The 15,926-nt window shown below is 40.2% G+C and overlaps 1 protein-coding gene across 1 annotated transcript; it reads left to right on the forward strand.

Moving 5' to 3' along the window:
- Positions 1-3,837: 3,837 nt before the first annotated feature.
- On the forward strand, positions 3,838-4,515 carry LOC130743529 (secreted RxLR effector protein 161-like). Its single transcript, XM_057595778.1, has one exon. The coding sequence runs from the start codon at positions 3,838-3,840 to the stop codon at positions 4,513-4,515; it is 678 nt and encodes a 225-aa protein (XP_057451761.1).
- Positions 4,516-15,926: the final 11,411 nt, after the last annotated feature.

The following is a 15,926-nucleotide window of genomic DNA, read 5'->3' on the forward strand; positions in this document are numbered from 1 at the left end:
TGCCCCACTACTTTTATTTGAATATATAATTTCTGTCTGGGAAGTTATTGTGTACTTTGTATTGCATTAGTTGTATGTGGGCTTGAGCTGTTTGTAATATAGGTGTAGTTGGGCCCAAGCTCTGTTGAGTTAGTCTTTCAAGTTAGTTAGAGTATGTTAGTTGTTGAGTCATTGTATAAATACTGAGGTTTCTATTGAATGAGAATCAGATTGTATTCAGCATTTTACATTGTTCACAAACTCTCACATTTGGTATCAGAGCTCCGCAAGGGGCCTGAACCATAGAACCGCAGTTCCATCGGAAGGGAGTGATTGAATGAAGGAAAGTGCAGAGAAGAGAAAGAGGAACGATCAAGAAGCTTGATCACCGCTGAGTAGAGAAGAACGACTGGGTTCTTGGCGGAGAAGAGAACCGCTGAGTAGAGAAGAACAATTGGGATCTTGGCGGAGAAGAGAAAGACCAATCAAGAAGCTTGATCAAGAAGAGCGAAGAAGAGGCAAACATGGCAGATCAATCGAAGGAATCAACCTTTCTGCAACCATCGGTTCCCGAATTCGATGGATTCTATGATCACTGGGCTATGCTCATGGATAATCTGCTGCGATCAAAGGAGTATTGGGGATTGATTGAATCAGGGATTCCTGCACTTCCTCAGAATCCAACTCCGGAGCAAACAAAGGCACATGAGGAAGCAAAATTGAAGGACCTCAAGGCCAAGAATTATCTGTTTCAATCAATCGAGAGGAACATCATGGAGACCATTCTCTGCAAAGATTCTGCAAAAGACATTTGGGATTCCATGAAGCAGAAGTGTCAAGGATCCACCAAGGTGAAGAGGGCTCAATTGCAAGCTCTAAGGCGTGAATTTGAAGTGCTGGGAATGAAAGAAGGAGAGACTGTGAACGAGTATTTCTCAAGAACCCTGGTAATTGCCAACAAGATGAAGATACAGGGAGAGGCAATCACAGAGACCTCGATTGTGGAGAAGATCTTGAGGTCCATGACTGAGAAATTCAACTATGTGGTTTGTTCAATTGAGGAGTCAAATGATGTGGGTACTCTTACAATTGACCAATTGCAGAGTAGCTTACTGGTTCATGAGCAGAGAATGTGTGGCTACAAGGAGGAAGAACAAGCATTGAAGGTGTCAAATTCTGGAAAATTTACTGGTAGAGGTCGAGGAAGATCTGGAAGAGGTGGCAGAGGTCGGGGAAGAGGCAATTTCAACAAAGAAACGGTCGAATGTTACAAGTGCCACAAATTGGGTCACTTCCAGTATGAGTGTCCTAGATGGGAGGAGAGTGCAAACTACGCTGAAATGGAAGACGATGAAGAAGAACTTTTACTCATGGCACACACAGAAGTGAAATCTCATAAAGAAAGGTATGGTTCTTTGATTCAGGCTGTAGTAATCATATGTGTGGTGTTAGAGATTGGTTTCATGAGATAGATGAAGATTTCTCCACAACTGTTAAATTGGGTGATGATTCCAAGATGACTGTGAAAGAAAAATGAGACATTAGATTGCAAATTGCTGGGTTGAACCAAGTAATAACTGAAGTCTATTACATTCCTGAGTTAAAGAACAATTTGCTAAGTGTAGGACAATTACAGGAGAAAGGTTTGAATGTGGTATTTCAGGAGGGTTGGTGTAGAGTCTATCACCCTGTTAAAGGACTCATTATGCAATCGAAAATGTCCTCCAATAGAATGTCTGCTGTCTTGGCTAATGTCATTACCCCTAGCTGTTACAAGGTGTCCATTGATGATGATTTAGTTCTGTGGCATAGAAGATATGGGCATCTTGGTTTAAGTGGTCTGAAAACTCTCTCTCAGAAATCAATGGTAAGAGGCTTGCCCACACTTAGTGGAACTGGGAGCATTTGCTGTGATTGTCTTAAAGGGAAGCAGCACAGAGATCCTTTCCCACAAAAGAGAAATTGGAGAGCACAAAGAAGGCTACAATTGATCCATGCTGACATATGTGGTCCCATACAGCCAGAATCTAACAGTAAGATGAGATATTTCATCACATTCATTGATGATTTTTGTAGAAAAACCTGGGTGTATTTCCTAGCTGAGAAGTCTTCTGCTCTAGAAGTGTTTAAGAAGTTCAAAGCAGTTATTGAAAAGGAATCAGGGGAAACTATTGGTTGCTTGAGAACTGATAGAGGTGGGGAGTTCACATCCAAGGATTTTGATAATTTCTGCAACTTGCATGGGATCAAGAGGCAGCTGACAGCATCCTACACCCCTCAACAAAATGGGGTGGCTGAAAGGAAAAATAGAACCATCATGAATATGGTCAGAAGTATGCTCTCTGAGAAGGAAATTCCAAAGGAGTATTGGCCTGAAGCAGTGAATTGGGCAGTCTATGTTCAAAACAGAAGTCCTACTGTGGCAGTTAAAGATGTAACACCTGAGGAAGCATGGAGTAATGTGAAGCCTTCAGTCCATTTCTTTAGGGTATTTGGTTGTACTGCTCATGCACATGTTCCTGAGAACAACAGGAAGAAGCTTGACAATAGGAGCATCAAATGTGTTTTGCTTGGAGTAAGTGAAGAATCAAAGGCATACAAACTTCTGGATCCAGTTACAAAGAAGATTATTGTAAGCAGGGATGTGGTATTTGATGAGGATGATAAGTGGGATTGGCACTCAGGAAAGGATACAACAGCTGATATTGATGATTTAAGTGATGAAAATAATGGTACCAATGGTGACACCGGAGGGCAATCACCTGAGGCAGACTTACAAACTGAAAGTCAAGCTGCTTCAGATCCTACTGTGGGAAATACAAGAAGTGTTGAGTCTTCTAGCACAGCAACTGAAATGCCTGGAACTTCATCAGGACGAGAAAGAAGAAATGTAGTTCAGCCTACTTGGATGAGAGAGTTTATAAGTGGAGAAGAGTTAGATGATGAGAATTTTAGCCTCAATGTTCTGGCATCCTTGACTGATCCTTCCTCATTTCAGGAGGTTGTTAGTGATGAGAAATGGAGGAAGGCAATGGAAAAAGAGATGGAATCAATTGAGAAGAATAATACTTGGGATTTAGTCGTTTTACCAGATAAAGCAAAGAGTATTGGAGTTAAATGGGTTTTTAAGACCAAGTACAATAAGAAGGGGGAAGTAGAGAAATATAAGGCTCGACTAGTAGCAAAAGGGTATGCTCAGCAACATGGTATTGACTTCACTGAAGTGTTTGCACCAGTAGCTAGGTGGGACACAATCAGGGCCATCTTGGCTCTTGCTGCAATAAGAGGATGGAGTGTATTTCAGCTTGATGTTAAAAGTGCATTTTTACATGGAGAGTTAGGGGAAACAGTGTATGTTGATCAGCCACTGGGTTTTCAGAAGAAGGGGAAGAGTTTAAGGTGTATAAATTGAAAAAGGAATTGTATGGTTTGAGGCAAGCTCCAAGAGCTTGGTACAGTAAAATTGAGTCCTATTTCCTCAAAGAAAGGTTCATAAAGTGTCCTTCAGAACATACTTTGTTTGTTAAGCATGATGAGGAGGGTATGATTCTGATTGTGAGCCTCTATGTTGATGATCTTATTTTTACTGGCAGCAGTATGTCAATGATTGAGGCATTCAAGAGATCAATGAAAAGTGAGTTTGATATGAGTGACCTTGGCAAGATGAGCTATTTTCTTGGTGTAGAGGTGATACAAAATTCTGAGGGGATTTTCATAAGTCAAGGGAAGTATGCTAGAGGAATACTGGAGAAGTTTGGAATGTAGAACAACAATGCAGTTGGAAATCCAGTGGTACCAGGCAGCAAGTTGACTAAAGGAGGAGGTGGCTTAGAGGTGGATGCTACTCAATATAAGCAAATGGTTGGGAGCTTGATGTACCTTACTGCTACTAGGCCTGATCTCATGTATGTTGTATGTCTGGTTAGCAGATACATGGAAAAACCTACTGAGTTGCATCTGTTGGCAGTTAAGAGGATTTTCAGATATTTGAATGGAACTATTGATCTGGGAATTTTGTATAACAGGAAGGGAAATGAAGATCTTGTGGCTTTCACTGATAGTGATTATGCAGGGGATTTTGATGATCGCAGAAGTACCTCAGGCTATGTCTTTCTTCTGGGAACTGGTTCAATTGCTTGGTCTTCCAAGAAGCAAGCAGTGGTAAGTCTCTCTACCACTGAAGCAGAGTTTATTGCAGCTGCCATGTGTGCTTGTCAGTGCATCTGGCTTAGAAGAATTCTGGACAATCTTGGCTCATCTCAAAGCCATTGTTCTAAGATCTTCTGTGACAATAGCTCTGCAATTAAGCTGTCCAAGAATCCAGTTCTACATGGAAGAAGTAAACATATAGATGTGAGGTACCATTTCTTAAGGGACTTGGTTCAGGATGGCAAGATAGAACTTGAGCATTGCAGTACAGATGAGCAGGTTTCTGATATCATGACTAAACCTTTGAAGGTTGATTCTTTTGTAAGACTTAGAAGGAAGTTAGGCATGTGTAGTTGTGATCAGTTGAAGTTAAACTGTCTTACTTGAAGTAAGTTCAGTTTAAGGGAGGGTGTTAGTTGTATGTGGGCTTGGGCTGTTTGTAATATAGGTGTAGTTGGGCCCAAGCTCTGTTGAGTTAGTCTTTCAAGTTAGTTAGAGTATGTTAGTTGTTGAGTCATTGTATAAATACTGAGGTTTTTATTGAATGAGAATCAGATTGTATTCAACATTTTACATTGTTCACAAACTCTCACAGCATTAACGTTCTGAAGTATGTTGTTTGTGCCTTCTCCTTGTGATTTTCAGGTCTCTGCAGAATGGGGGATGAAGCAGTGGCTTTAGTGGAGAAGTTTTGGTGGGTTAATTCCTAGTTCTACATGCTCAGTGTTGAAATTGGCAAGAATTCTATTTCTGCATTGCTGGGTCTTACTCTTGCCTGGTTGGTTTAAGAATATATGTGGGCGGTTGCAATTGTTGAAGCTTTTCCATTCCTCCCAAGTCATGGTGGACTCTAAGGACTCATGTCACGTGCTGCTCGATTTCCATGGTTGTTGTATTGGTTTGAAGGCTTTGTCTTTGACATTGTTGGTGATAGTATGTCTATGGGTGTTAATGATCTGATTGTATTTTCATTTTGTGGGTGGGCTTTGTAATTCCCCTTGGAAGTGTTGCTATTGCTTTCTAGAATGTGTACTCTTTTTTCTTCTCCAGGTTTTTCTCAAGGGGGTTTTTCGGAAAAGGTTTTAACGAGGCATATTCTACTAAGCTGTGCTTCCTTGGGGAGGGGGTTTTTCTTTTTGTTCTGGGTTGTATTTTCTTCCGCTATTTTTCTCATCCTCATGTATTGGGTTGAAATACCCCTTGTACTTCATTCAATATATTTTTTTGGCTTATCAAAAAAAAATGTAGTAGTACGTATTTAGTGGGAAAATAAATAGAAATAGGTTAGAACTTGAAGTTGAGCTCACGTGCGACTTAGTCACGAGCTAGATTTTAACATTTTATAAATTGGGTAAAATAATTCCTACATTAATATTTTATTAACTTTTAATAGAATTTATTAATAATTCATGTTCAATTTCTAAACTATAAATAGCTCAACTAGTAAGAGTTGGGAAATATGTGAGTTGGGGAGGGGAAGGTCCAGAGATCAATCTCTCGAGGGTGTCATTTATCTTTCCAATGTACCAATTTTTTTCTTCTAAACTACTACTATTATTAATTACTTATGGCCTCCTCTCCTTCTTCTACATCTCCCTTTCTTTTCCCTTTATTTTATCTCATTTAGAGATTGAAGTGAACTAAACTGTCAATAGAAATATATGGTCTAGCCTATATCAGACTCAATGTCATATGATTCCATGCCAAATCTAATAAACTAGGCTTAGGATTTTTTAAAAAAGCTATTTAGATAAAAGAGAGGTGAGTTCAAGTCATTCCAAAAGTTTTTTAAGCTTAATAGCCATATCTATTTAAATAAATAAAATCATATAATTAAATTATATTTTATATAATATCTCAAAATTATATTTATTGATTTATTTTGAGATTTAATTGTGTTGGCCTAAAAAATGATTAAGCTTATAAATCTAACTTTGCTAGGGTTTTAAATTGTGGCTGCGGTAGCGGTTGCAGGCACTGCAGTTGCGGACATTGCAGTGTTGCGGCGTGATCGAATAGCATGTTGCAATGGCAAATATGTCTCATTCTTAGTAAAAACCCAACCCAAACATATAGGTACAGTCCATAGTTACTAGGTTTGTCATAGGCTCCGGCACGTGGTACGAGTACAAATACACAGTATGCGACTTGCAAAGTATGCGATACGAAGATGTAAGATCAAGTTTTGATCTAGTAGTACAACTCTATGTTTTGATGATTACAAGTTAACCTTTTGATATGAACAATTGTGGTACTCTAACGTGTTTTTCTGAGTGTGCTATCTACAGGCTCTGACCTCAACTCAATCTCACACAAATCAGAAGCACTGTGTTAAAGAGCGACCCAAGCAACGCTTTCGCATTCACCATGTTCAGTATGAACAGTGGAAAAGCTTCAGAAGTTCTGAAGTTATACAAACTCTGATGTGGACTCAGTCACTAGAAGTTCTGAAGATCCAGAAAGTCTGATAACCAAGAAACACTGAAGGCTCAGATATTCTGATGGTGTAGAAGACTTTGAAGATCCAGAAGCTGATTAGTGAAATTCTTATGTCCAGAAGCAAGATACTCTGAAGACCATGTACTTCCCTCTGAGTTCAGAATCAGAAGAAACAATGGTCAGAGGATCTGGGCTTTCCCTCTGACTCTGATCAACCGGCTTCGCAAGTTCCAATATGAAGCATTCCCCTGATCAGAAGTCTCCTAGGTTTAAAGGTCAAGTCGCTATCCAAGTACAAAAGCAACTGTACCTTCCTGACGACCTACCTAACAGTCTCAGACATAGCAGAAGCTGGATTTTCCAGAACTGCCCTCCAACGGTAGCATTTTCCATGCAACGCTCAACCCTAATCCTTGGAGTATATAAAGAGGCTGAAGACTGAAAGAAGCGGCTAGAAGCATTCATATACGCGCAAGACATATTCAAATTCTTCTAAGCTTTCTTTCATCTGAAATTCATTGAGTTTACTATTAGCTTTTTAGAAGCAAATCTCTTGTAAACAATTCTTTGATAAACAGTTTGTTTAGTTCCTTTAGGAGATCAAGGTTGATCGGATCCTAGAGAAGACTAAGAGAGTGAATCTTAGTGTGAGCTAAGTCAGTGTAATCGTTAGTCACTTGTAGGTTTCAAGTGCAGTTGTAACTCTTACCTGATTAGTGGATTGCCTTCATTCTAAGAAGGAAGAAATCACCTTAACGGGTGGACTGGAGTAGCTTGAGTGATTTATCAAGTGAACCAGGATAAAATCCTTGTGTGCTTCTCTATCTCTTATCTTTAGCACTTAAGTTCTCGAAAGATTTGTCAAAATCTTTAAGGTGGAAGCTTTATACTGAAAACGTTATTCAAACCCCCCCTTTCTACCGTTTTTCATACCTTCAATTGGTATCAGAGCGCAAGTTCTGATTACCACACCTAACAGTGTTCAGTGATCCGGGCCGGTGTGAAAAACAATGGCTGCCACCACCAGTGAAACTCAAAGAGATGGTTACAATGCAAAGCCTCCTATGTTCGACGGTCAAAGGTTCGAATATTGGAAAGATAGACTGGAAAGTTTCTTTCTGGGTTTCGATGCAGATCTCTGGGATATTATTGTGCATGGCTACGAGCGTCCAGTTGATGCAGATGGCAAGAAGATCCCAAGGTCAGAGATGACTGCAGATCAAAAGAAGCTGTACTCACAACATCACAAAGCAAGAGCAATTCTTCTAAGTGCTATTTCCTATGAAGAGTACCAGAAGATTACAGATCGTGAGTTTGCGAAAGGAATTTTCGAATCTCTGAAGATGTCTCATGAAGGAAACAAGAAAGTCAAAGAATCAAATGCATTGTCTTTGATCCAAAAGTATGAATCCTTCATCATGGAGCCAAATGAGTCCATTGAAGAAATGTTCTCCAGATTTCAGTTGCTTGTAGCTGGCATACGACCTCTCAACAAGAGCTACACAACAAAAGATCATGTCATAAGGGTCATCAGGTGTCTTCCTGAAAGTTGGATGCCTTTAGTGACTTCAATAGAGCTCACGAGAGATGTTGAGAATATGAGTTTAGAAGAACTCATCAGCATTTTGAAATGCCATGAGCTGAAGCGCTCAGAGATGCAAGATCTGAGGAAAAAGTCCATAGCCTTGAAATCTAAATCTGAAAAGGCTAAGGCTGAGAAGTCAAAAGCTCTTCAAGCTGAAGAAGAGGAATCTGAAGAAGCATCAGAAGATTCTGATGAAGATGAGCTGACTCTGATCTCCAAGAGACTCAATCGCATCTGGAAGCACAGGCAGAGCAAATACAAAGGCTCTGGAAAGGCAAAAGGAAAGTCTGAATCCTTAGGTCAGAAGAAGTCCTCACTTAAGGAAGTAACATGCTTTGAGTGCAAAGAATCAGGGCACTACAAAAGTGACTGTCCAAAGTTGAAGAAGGACAAGAAGCCAAAGAAGCACTTCAAGACAAAGAAGAGTCTGATGGTGACATTTGATGAATCAGAGTCAGAGGATGTTGACTCTGATGGTGAAGTCCAAGGACTCATGGCTATTGTCAAAGACAAGGAAGTAGAGTCAAAGGGAGCTGTTGACTCTGACTCAGAATCAGAAGGAGATCCTAACTCAGACGATGAAAATGAGGTAATCGCTTCTTTCTCTACCTCTGAACTGAAACATGCTTTGTCTGATATCATGGATAAATATAACTCCTTATTGTCTAAGCATAAGAAGCTGAAAAAGGACTTATCTGCTGTTTCCAAGACTCCTTCTGAACATGAGAAAATTATTTCTGATTTGAAAAATGATAATCATGCTTTGATCAATTCTAACTCTGTGCTTAAGAACCAGATTGCTAAGTTAGAAGAAATTGTTGCCTGTGATGCCTCTGATTGTAGAAATGAGTCTAAGTATGAAAAGTCTTTTCAAAGATTCCTAGCTAAAAGCGTGGATAGAAGCTTAATGGCTTCAATGATCTATGGCGTAAGCAGCTATTCTAAACCAATTAGAAATGAGCCCTCTGTGTCTAAAGCTAAATCCTTGTATGAATGCTTTGTTCCCTCAGGTACCATATTGCCTGATCCTTTACCTGCTAAAGTTGCTAAAAACCCTCTTAAAAAGGGATCCTTCTCTATGACTAAATATCATGCAAATATTCCTTTAAAATATCATGTTGAGACACCCAAGGTGATCAGAACCTCTGGGGTAACTAACAAGAGAGGACCCAGAAAGTGGGTACCTAAGGACAAGATTATCTATGTTGCAGATATCCTTGATAGCTCCACTGAAACACCAATCATGGTATCTGGATAGTGGATGCTCGCGTCACATGACGGGAGAAAGGCGTATGTTCCGAGAGCTGAAACTTAAGCCTGGAGGAGAAGTTGGCTTTGGAGGAAATGAAAAGGGTAAAATTGTTGGTACTGGTACTATTTGTGTAGATAGTAGTCCATGCATTGATAATGTGTTATTGGTAGACGGCTTAACACATAACTTATTGTATATAAGTCAATTAGCTGACAAGGGTTATGATGTTATATTCAATCAAAAGTCCTGCCGGGCTGTAAGTCAAATCGATGGCCCTGTTCTGTTTAACAGCAAGAGGAAGAACAACATTTATAAGATCAGATTATCTGAGTTGGAGGCTCAGAATGTGAAGTGCCTTCTGTCTGTTAATGAAGAGCAGTGGGTATGGCATAGACGGTTAGAGCATGCCAGTATGAGAAAGATTTCTCAGCTGAGCAAGCTAAACCTTGTCAGGGGCTTACCCAATCTGAAGTTCGCTTCAGACGCTCTTTGTGAAGCATGTCAGAAAGGCAAATTCACAAAAGTCCCTTTCAAGGCAAAGAATGTTGTCTCAACCTCAAGGCCGTTGGAACTTCTGCATATCGACCTTTTTGGACCAGTGAAAACTGAGTCTATAGGTGGCAAGAGATATGGGATGGTTATCGTTGATGACTATAGCCGCTGGACATGGGTAAAGTTTCTAACCCGCAAGGATGAGTCTCATGCTGTGTTCTCTACCTTCATTGCTCAAGTGCAAAACGAGAAGGCTTGTAGGATTGTGCGTGTCAGAAGTGACCATGGTGGAGAGTTTGAGAATGACAAGTTTGAGAGTCTGTTTGATTCCTATGGAATTGCACATGATTTCTCTTGTCCCAGAACTCCTCAAAAAAATGGTGTTGTTGAGAGGAAGAACAGAACTCTTCAGGAGATGGCTAGAACCATGCTCCAAGAAACTGGCATGGCTAAGCACTTTTGGGCAGAGGCAGTAAATACAGCATGTTACATTCAGAACAGAATCTCTGTGAGACCAATTCTGAATAAGACTCCTTATGAATTGTGGAAGAACATAAAACCCAACATTTCTTATTTTCATCCTTTTGGCTGTGTTTGTTATGTTCTCAATACTAAGGATAGATTGCATAAATTTGACGCTAAGTCTTCTAAGTGTCTATTACTTGGTTATTCTGAGAGATCTAAAGGTTTTAGATTTTATAATACTGATGCTAAGACTATTGAAGAATCTATTCATGTTAGATTTGACGATAAGCTTGACTCTGACCAGTCAAAGCTAGTTGAGAAGTTTGCAGATTTAAGCATTAATGTTTCTGACAAAGGCAAAGCTCCAGAGGAAGCTGAGCCAGAGGAAGATGAACCAGAGGAAGAAGCTGGTCCCTCTAACTCACAAACTCTGAAGAAGAGCAGAATCACTGCAGCTCACCCTAAGGAATTGATTCTGGGCAACAAAGACGAACCAGTCAGAACCAGATCAGCCTTCAGACCCTCTGAAGAGACCTTGCTCAGTCTGAAAGGATTGGTGTCCTTAATTGAACCCAAGTCCATAGATGAAGCTCTTCAGGACAAGGATTGGATTCTGGCTATGGAAGAAGAATTGAATCAATTCTCCAAAAACGATGTTTGGAGCTTAATGAAGAAGCCTGAGAGTGTCCATGTAATTGGAACAAAATGGGTATTCAGAAACAAGCTGAATGAGAAAGGAGATGTAGTCAGAAACAAGGCAAGGCTAGTTGCTCAAGGCTACAGCCAGCAGGAAGGAATAGACTACACTGAAACATTTGCTCCAGTAGCAAGACTGGAGGCAATCAGACTGTTGATCTCTTTTTCAGTGAATCACAACATAGTTCTACATCAGATGGACGTGAAGAGTGCCTTCCTAAATGGTTATATTTCAGAGGAAGTCTATGTTCATCAACCCCCAGGTTTTGAAGATGAGAAGAAACCAGACCATGTGTTTAAATTGAAGAAGTCACTCTATGGTCTGAAGCAAGCTCCCAGAGCATGGTATGAGAGACTCAGCTCATTCCTTCTGGAGAATGAGTTTGTAAGGGGTAAAGTAGATACAACTCTTTTTTGCAAGACTTATAAAGATGATATCTTAATTGTGCAAATTTATGTTGATGATATTATATTTGGTTCTGCTAATCAATCTCTTTGCAAAGAATTTTCTGAGATGATGCAGGCTGAATTTGAGATGAGTATGATGGGAGAATTAAAGTACTTTCTGGGAATACAAGTTGATCAAACACCAGAAGGAACATATATCCATCAGAGCAAGTACACTAAAGAACTTCTGAAGAAGTTCAATATGCTGGAATCTACAGTGGGCAAGACTCCAATGCATCTTACATGCATTCTAGAGAAAGAAGATAAAAGTGGTAAAGTATGTCAGAAGCTCTATCGTGGCATGATAGGTTCACTTCTATACTTAACTGCATCTAGGCCAGACATACTATTTAGTGTTCATTTATGTGCTCGTTTCCAATCAGATCCAAGGGAAACCCACTTAACTGCTGTTAAGAGGATCCTAAGGTATCTGAAAGGCACCACTAACCTTGGCTTGATGTATAAGAAAACATCAGAGTATAAGCTTTCAGGTTATTGTGATGCTGATTATGCTGGAGATAGAACAGAGAGAAAAAGTACTTCTGGAAATTGTCAATTTCTGGGAAGCAATCTAGTCTCATGGGCAAGCAAGAGGCAATCAACCATTGCACTATCAACTGCAGAGGCAGAATATATCTCAGCAGCAATATGCAGCACTCAGATGCTCTGGATGAAACATCAGCTGGAGGATTATCAGATCCTTGAGAGCAATATCCCAATCTATTGTGATAACACTGCTGCAATCTCATTGAGTAAGAATCCTATCTTGCATTCAAGGGCAAAGCACATTGAGGTAAAGTATCACTTTATTAGAGATTATGTACAGAAGGGCGTACTTCTTCTGAAGTTTGTTGATACTGACCATCAATGGGCAGATATCTTTACAAAGCCCTTAGCAGAGGATAGATTTAATTTTATTCTGAAAAATCTGAACATGGACTTTTGTCCAGAGTGAAGATGGATCAGAACCTTTGACTATGATACTTCTTGATCAGAAGATGTCTAGTCCAGAAGGTAACTCAATCAGAGTGTGTGTACCCATTGGTACTGACTCTGAAGCTGAGACAGCAACACGTGTGTCAGTATTTCTGATGCATAGTTCCTTGTGCCTGTGTGACAGTCTGTCATGATTGCGTGTAGATGTGCTTCTCTCCTGTGTGTGATATGTGTATTTACTGTTACTATCTATCTTTAATTTTCAACCGTTGATTTTAAGTTGCTTTTTGAATCAACAACGGTTATTTGTCAAAACCCACTATACACACACGATCTCCTTCACTTTCGGTTTTTACTCTCTCTCTCTTGCTATTTCAAAACCGCTTATCCTCGATTTCTCTCTCGATCTCTCTTCATCTTTCAACCTTCATCTTCTACCTAAACCTTCAACCGCTCCAAAAATGGTGAGTCAAACCAGAAGAGCTACTGCAGATGCAACCCAGTTCCCTCATATGGTAGTTGGTCTAGCAACAGGTCAAAGGGGTCCTGAGAATCCGACTCAAGATCAAGGTCAAGCTCAAGAGCAGATTATTCCGATTGCAGAACGGGGCTGTGCCGTTCACTGCGTATATGCTCCTGAGGAACTTCAAGTTCTGGCAGAATGGAGATTCGACCTCGACAACCTTGCTACGAATGGGTATGATCTTCGTCCTGAAGTCCAAGTTCAAGGTTGGGGAAATTACTTCAACAGGCTTCGAGGACCGGTGTATGATAAACTTATCAAGGAATTCTGGAAGCACGCCGACTGCGATGATACTCAGGTGGTATCTCACATTCTTGGAAGAAAGATCATCATCACAGAGAAGTCTTTCGTGAACCTGCTGGGTGCAGAAACTGCTTTTGGGTATCGTTTCCAGTTTACTGAATCAAAGTTGAAACCCAAGACAAAGGATGAGACCAACAAGGCCCTGTACACCAATTACAAACCGGGCAAGACGAATTACAAAGTGATGGACCTTCATCCCAAGCTCAGGATCTGGCACAAGATTTTGCTCCACTGCATAAACCAGAGACCAAAGGGCAGTTCCCCAGACTACATCAACTTCAACCAGAAGGCGATGTTGTTCTTCATCCAAGACAAGAAGAAGATTTGCCTTCCCTACTTCCTGTTCTCCTACTTGAAGGAGTGTATCCGGAAGTCTCGTACCACTGCCTCCATCAAGTCAGCAATCAAGTATATTCCATTTGGGAGACTGTTGTCTGATCTCTTCATTGAGAGTGGCCTCATTCAAGATCTGGTAAATGCTGGATGCACAGAGGAACTGACCACTATTGTCAGTGATGTCTTCACTGCAAATTCTCTAAAGAAAATGGGCCTAGTCAAGAAGAAGATTGCTCCTGCCCATGAAGACACATCTTCTGAGATCAGAAGTAGAAGGGCGCCCCTAAATGACTACCCTTTGTGGACACAGGCTGACAATCCTGAAGCCATTAGGTGCTATGTTGAAGACCTAAGGGCTCAAGGCTTTGAAATTGATCTCGATGAATTCTTCAGCAGACTGCCGCCAGCTCCAGAGTTTCCTTCTCCTATCAAAAAGAAAGCTCAGAGGAAGATGATCCAAGAAGAATCTTCTGAGGAATCAGATGAAGGTGTGAAAAACGACTAGAAGGGGGGGTTGAATAGCGTTTTCAATATAAAAACTTTCCCCTTAAGATTTAAAGTAAATCTTTTCGGTTTCTCTAAGATAGATGGTGCAGCGGATAAAGATAGAGAGAAGAGAAAAGCACACAAGTATTTTATCCTGGTTCACTTGATAAATCCCTCAAGCTAATCCAGTCCACCCGTTAAGGTGATTTCTTCCTTCTTAGAATGAAGGCAATCCACTAATCAGATAATTGTTACAACTGCACTTGAAACCTACAAGTGACTAACAATACACTGACTTAGCTATCACTAAGATTCACTCTCTTAGTCTTCTCTAGGATCCGATCAACCTTGATCTCCTAAAGGAATCACCACTAAGATTCACTCTCTTAGTCTTCTTAAGGATACTGACCTACCCGGTCCCTTAAGGAAAATCAAACAACTGTTTGAGGTTGGTGTTTACAAAGGTTTGCTTCTAAATAAGCTGAGTGTAAACCAAATAAGAATAGATGAAGAAAGTAGAGGCTTGAATCTTTTCTTGTATTGCAGCTCTTTGTTTTCTCTCGCTCTTGCTTTCTTCTTTTCTTCAGCCTTTTATAGTCCAAGGTGCAAAGGATATTTCTGTTGAGAGAATATGACCGTTGGAGGGCATTTCTGGAACTTCCAGAACCTGCAGTGGCTGAACTTTGGTAGGTAGGCATTTCAGAATAGTACACTGCTCTTGTACTTCTCGATAGAGACATTTGCCTTTAACCATTGACTTCTGATCAGAGTTATGCTTCGTGTTGGAACTTGTGAAGCTTGGTGATCAGAGTCAGAGGGAAGCTTGGATCCTCTGACCTTCGTAAGTTCTGCTTCTGGACCTTCAGAGCTTCTGAACCTTCAGAGCCTCTGGTCCCTCAGAGCTTCTGGTCTTCAGATCTTCTGATCCTCAGATCTTCTGATCCTCTGATCTTCTGATCCTCTGATCTTCAGATCCTCTGATCTTCAGATCTTCTGATCTTCAGAGCTTCTGATCCTCTGATCTTCTGATCTTCAGAACTTCTGTTCTTCAGATCTTCTGATCCTCTGATCTTCTGATCTTCAGAACTTCTGACGAATATATCTTCTGGTGTCAGAATCAGAACCTGTTTGTCAAAACACTCAAGACAAACATTAGAGTATCATAGTTGTTCATCCACAAATAAATACTTGTTATCATCAAAACATAGAGTTGTACCACATGACCAAATCTTGATCTTACAATCTCCCCCTTTTTGATGATGACAAAACCATGTATTTTGATGAACAACTCTAAACAAATAAACTGAATACACTCAGAGTATAAGGTATCAGAGTTAAAACTTATCCTGATGTGTATAGTTTATCTTGCTCTTTCTGAATCCAAGACTCGTGCTTGATTCTGAGCTAAGCTCCCCCTGAATCTAATACTTAATATCAACGTTAGTAATATCTAGATTCTGAGCTTAATAAAATAGGAGTTGTCAAGATACTATAAGTTCTCCCCCTTTTTGTCATAAGCAAAAAGAATGAAGGTGGAGGGAAAAAAAAAATAGTAAGAGCATAAGACGAAATACTCCCCCTCAGAAGGAATACCAAGGGATACTTGGCTTCTGATTAGCATATCTTCTGATGAGAGCAGAAGTGTGGTTCTGGTGACATCTCCGTTCTGGACAAAATTTCATCTTTAGATACTTCAGAATGAGAAGCTAGGAGCCTACTCTTCTTCTGATGACGCAAGTCAGAAGTTGTAGTAGCATCTTCTAATGTTGTTGCTTCTGGTTCGTCAAGTTCTGAGTCTTTGTTACTTTCTGAACCGGTCATGCTCATCTCTACAAGCT

This window comes from Lotus japonicus, chromosome 3 (genome assembly GCF_012489685.1).
Source record: "Lotus japonicus ecotype B-129 chromosome 3, LjGifu_v1.2".
Lineage (NCBI taxonomy): Eukaryota > Viridiplantae > Streptophyta > Magnoliopsida > Fabales > Fabaceae > Lotus > Lotus japonicus.

What these genes read in the sequence shown, in the direction of transcription:
- LOC130743529 (XM_057595778.1), top strand. Translation starts at nt 3,838, where the DNA reads ATGGTTGGGAGCTTGATGTACCTTACTGCTACTAGGCCTGATCTCATG.